We start from the raw sequence: 5,163 nt of genomic DNA on the forward strand, positions 1-5,163 counted from the left end.
TAAGGGGTGCTTCAGCACATTCTGCAAGGGAGGGGGCTCATTTTGCGTTACACCACTGTACATGCCTGCCCATATTTTACAGTTTGAATGCTTTTGTTAAAAGTCTGTGTGTTTGGTTGACACAACTACATTTTGTTGTATTTGCTTTTCAGCATTTGGTAAAGCCTCAGGCTGCCGAACTAATTTTTGGGCAAATCAAGCAAAGAAGAAGAGACGCCAACCTCCTTTTCTGCTACAACACAGCCAACAACCCCAGTGTTTAAGGTAAGGAAACTGCTGCTATATTTTACATTCTAGTAGTCAAGGGCTATGTAAGTTGTGTACATGGTGGGTGGCGTCTAAATACATGCACCAAACCTCATACGTTGTACTTTGATTATTGACAGGTAACACTAACATTGGTAACACCATGAATACAGTAGAGCATCTATTTGCAAAGCCGTTCCTTGGACTGAAACGTGAAGACAAACTAATTGTAAAACAATTAGGACCTCACCGGCCAGACCTAAACCTACAACAACGTTCCCTAGACAGAGGGAAGCCTTACACACGTTCTTTCACAAACACCTGGTACAAAAAAGTTGATTGGCTTACAGGATGTCCTTCAACAAATACTCTGTTCTGCTTCCCCTGCCTGCTGTTTGGTGGTGAAACTCCTTGGACCAAAAAAGGAGTGAAAGACTTAAAACATTTGTCAGATAAAGTAAAGAGGCATGCACACACGAAAACACATATGGAAAATCTGACAAGACTGGGAATGTTGGGAGATAAACCGATTGAAGCCCACTTAAGCGAGGCCTACCAAACAAATATACGGAAGCACAATGAAGCAGTTGATAGGAATAGACACGTGCTGTCAAAAATCATTGACTGCATTCGTTTCTGTGGTGATTTTGAACTGGCTTTACGAGGGCATGATGAATCGGAAGGCTCTGCAAATCCTGGTATATTCTTAGGGCTTGTGGACTTAATAGCAAGCATAGACCATGTATTCGAAGCACATCTATCAACTGCTACAGTCTTCAAGGGCACCTCGAAAATCATACAAAATGAACTGCTTGAGTGCATGCTAGAGATTGTAAAAAGCACTATCGTACAACAGCTGAAAAACACAGACTTTGTGGCTATTCAGGCTGATGACACCACTGATGTGGCCACAAATACACAGTCAGTATTGGTCTTTCGGTACCTAGACAGTGACAACAAAGTTGTGGAACGCTTCTATGGATTCACCCATTTAAAAGACGCTTGTGCAGAAAGCATTTCTTCAGTTATTCTACAGGAACTAAACTTCATTTTTCCAGAGCAGCATCAAAAACAAAAACTGATTGCACAAAGCTACGATGGTGCTGCAGTAATGAGTGGAACCTCCGGTGGAGTACAAAAAAAAATTAAAGATGTCTACCCTAATGCCCATTACGTGCACTGTTATGCCCACCAACTAAATCTGATTATGCAACAATCAGTAGGAAAGATCTCTGAGGCAAAGATATTCTTCCTGGATGTAGGCGGAATGGCAGCATTCTTCTCACGCTCCCCCAAAAGAACGGAGTTACTTCATACCATTGTTAACAGAAGGATTCCAAAGGGAGGCCCAACTCGTTGGAATTTTCACATCCGTACAATCCGCCTAATATACCAATATAGGGTTGATCTTGAGAAATGTTTTGACACCATAGAAGCAAATCAAGACTTTGACTACAAAAGCCGGAATGAGGCCCGTGGCTTTGCTAGAACACTGCAAGACAGGGAGTTTCAGTTTTTGCTGTTTTTGTTTTTTCAAATAATGCTAAAAGTTGAAGCACTGTATGAAACGTTGCAAAAACGTGAAATAGATACTATCCATGTGGAAACATCTATCAACAGCTTTGTCACAAGCATAACGGAAATCAGAGAAGACGTTGACAATTTAGACAGCACACTGCCAAATGATTCTACTTTCTCTAACCGCAGAAAAGACATCAGCAGTCTAGTCCGAATTTCCAAAGAGATATGTGACACTATAATTATGCAGGCAAAGGAACGCTTTTCTTTTAAAAAGCATTTGGTGAGTGCCACATTACTAAAAAGTGATCTGTTTGCTAAACATGATATTTCCTTCCCTGAGCAAGCACTGAATACCGCTGTTGATGCTTACCCTATGCTCAACAAAGAGGATCTGAGAACAGAACTAACTGTACTGTATGGAATGCATGTATACCGGCAGGCCACTAATGCAATTAATTTGCTTGCTTTAATTCTGAACCTTAACATGCAAAACACACTAACAGAAACAGTGACTTTATTAAAAATACTCATCACCACACCGATGACAACAGCAGAGTCGGAACGTTCATTTTCCGCTTTGAACAGAATAAAAACATTCCTAAGAAACACCATGATACAGGACAGGCTGAATGCCTTAGCAATGCTTTCCATCGAGAGTGAGTTAGTTAAACGAATACCAGACTTCAATGGTCAAGTCATTGAGAAGTTTGCTTCCATGAAAAACAGACGTGCGGATTTTCATTACAAAAAGTGAACACTATTTAAATGCTGCTAGTTGGCGTCCTGTTTATTTGTTTGTTATTAAAATACATCTGTGAGGTACTCAGCAATGCATTGTGTTTCAAAGTCTGTTATGAAGCTCTGTGGTTATGATGAAGAAGAATAAGCAGCTACCTATGTTATATGACACCACTTTATTAATGTAATAACTGCACTTTCACAATTGCTTTATTAACCTTCCTGCTTTCACAAATTTGCATGAAAATGCACCATTTGGCCACTCTTTTTTCAAAATTTTCTCGGGGGGAATTCCCCCCGAACCCTCCTTAAGGGGTTCGGGCTCGCTCGCTACGCTCGCTCGCTACGGTGCAGTACGACTTTCATTTTACGCCCCACCACTTTCAAATGTCACCAGCCGCCACTGCTCCTGGGTAGGCCCTTTGTTCACTTTGGCGGCGGAGAGTGGGGGCCACGCCCCACTTGCTTGTGCCGCTGGCGGGTGCGCAGTGGTTATGCCACGCGGCACGGGCCCGGTGCTACAGGCCCTGCAAGGGGCTTGTGCCCCTTGCAGGGCCTGTACTTTTCATCACCGCGTGTCGGTCCCCACCCTGGTGCACACGGCGTTGCTTTCCACGGCCCGACATCCTGCTCACGCCTCCCTGCGGGGGTCAAGTTGACCCTGTGTAGTACCTGCGGTCCAGGCCCCCCATTGCTCCAGGGGTGGGGTGCTGCTCCTCGCTGGTTGCGGGGCTTCGGGTGGTCTGAGGAGCCGTCGCTTCCTCTCTCTCCCTTCTGGTCTGGGGGTCTGTGCTCGTCGGGCAGGCCGTGCACAAGGGGTCTGGGTGGGGCCGAGCCCGCGGCTTGGCGCCGCCGGGATCACGTTTAGGCCGCACGCCTCTGCAGGGGAGGGATTGTGTGGGGCACACGCGCATTGTGTCCGGCAAATTTTGCCTAGTTTTGAAACAAAGTTTAAATGATTCACTCATTTGCTAACATACCCGTTTAAGTTTGCCACTCACTATGTGTCATTTTGAAGTTGCACCGCACCCCCTGTAATTATTTGGCTACAGAGGAATTTTATATAGCGCAGACGCTGCCCTTAGAGGTCGCAGCGCTTCACAATCGGATCGGAACTGATAAAGGATGGGAACATCACAAGGGTGTTACGAACGAACAATTTTGCAGTTCTGCAGCCATGTTTACAGCTTCCCCTACGATGTTAGCGAGAGCTGTAGCGATGTTATGTAATTCTTTTGAAAGCGCGTGCAATAGCCGAAGATGTACCAGCGCTTTTCGGAAGAAACAGTTGTGATTGTGCAGGTCAGGTTTACTGCTTCCCTCTTGTTTAATTATTTTATTGAGGCGTTGTTTATAAGGCGGACGTTACCCGAAGGTGTCTGAGCGATTTACAATAGGAACGGAAATGATTCATGTGAATAACTTTACAAGTGAATAAATTACAAAAGCAAATATGAGGTTACAGGAATAAATGCATTTTAATTTAGCGACACCTTTCTTCGACGGTGCCTGAGCGCTACGCATGATAACCAGTTGGAACATGGACTTAGCATAACAGGCTTGACATAAGAGATACAACCAGAATACATTGTTATGCCCAAGATATTACAGCAAGTTCTTGTTTTAGGAATTTATGCAGGTTGTGAGATATCATGTTCAATTAAAAGATAACAAGGGCAGAATAAACACAACAACATTTGGGTTATGTTTGTGCATTTTCTTGAGCCCGTCCGGCCTCCCACTGGACCTGGTTTTATGAAGATGAGGGGAGGGGTAGGGGCTTTGTTAACATCTGGCTTTATGTCCATGCAGGCAATCAGTCAGAGGAAGACGTCGTAACTCGCATCATGGCATGTCAACAGAGGGAACATGGGTAAACCGGTCGGCACATCGGGGGTCAGTGTGCCGGAGATAATGCAAACTGTTGTGGTTCGAGGATAACGTGGTGTTTCTGATTTCAGGTTCTGTTGGCAAAGAATTACCCCACATTGAGGACTGTTGGAGCTGGACTGGAGCAGGTATACAGGGTACTCTGCAGCTAAAGGGGTTTGGCCCGTTTCTGGAGGGGCAGTGCCCTCTGGGCGCCAAAGAGAGGTGTGTCATGAGGTGAAAGGGGCGTTACTAACCTTTCCTTAATCTCTACGCAGAATTGGCGCGCAGTGGATTTGTGATTCTTTGTCAGGCTGTGATCACGCATAAGCCAAGTCACCTACTATTGAATTGAGAGACGCGTACCCGACGCCTCGCCATGGAAAGCCAGGGCTCCCCACCTCTCTTTACTCAGACGACGCAGGTGGACAATTCATTACCGGATGCGACTCAAGAGGCTCAGTGGGCGGCGTTTATACGGATGGCCAAAGGGAAGGGTCTGTCCTGGGCCACTGGAATCCTGAAGGACAGTGAAGGAGATGACTCTGGCGTCATAGGCGAAGCCCCCATTCAGTACCTTGACCTCAATCAGGAGGCTGGTCCCTCTAGGGTGTCAAAGCGGGCGCGCAAGCCCACGTCTAAAGAATTCCCACCTGATCCTATGCCAGCCAAGGTCAGGGCTGTGCAAGCCCAGAAAGAGGTTGCACCACTGTCAGCCGCCCCCCGCCCTTGTTACCTGTTGCTTCCCAAGAAACTGTTCAGAGTGTGGTGGTGTATGCCACACGGGAA

The 5,163-nt window shown here is 45.9% G+C and overlaps 1 protein-coding gene across 1 annotated transcript; it reads left to right on the forward strand.

The window, feature by feature from the left end:
- The first annotated feature begins 232 nt into the window (after positions 1 to 232).
- LOC147727957 (zinc finger MYM-type protein 1-like) lies at positions 233 to 2,694 on the forward strand. The gene is made up of 2 exons (XM_086963207.1): positions 233 to 264; positions 387 to 2,694. The coding sequence occupies exon 2, from the start codon at positions 410 to 412 to the stop codon at positions 2,519 to 2,521; it is 2,112 nt and encodes a 703-aa protein (XP_086819333.1). The 5' UTR covers positions 233 to 264; positions 387 to 409; the 3' UTR covers positions 2,522 to 2,694.
- The last annotated feature ends 2,469 nt before the right edge of the window (positions 2,695 to 5,163 follow it).

Source organism: Lissotriton vulgaris, chromosome 3_1 (genome assembly GCF_964263255.1).
Source record: "Lissotriton vulgaris chromosome 3_1, aLisVul1.2, whole genome shotgun sequence".
Lineage (NCBI taxonomy): Eukaryota > Metazoa > Chordata > Amphibia > Caudata > Salamandridae > Lissotriton > Lissotriton vulgaris.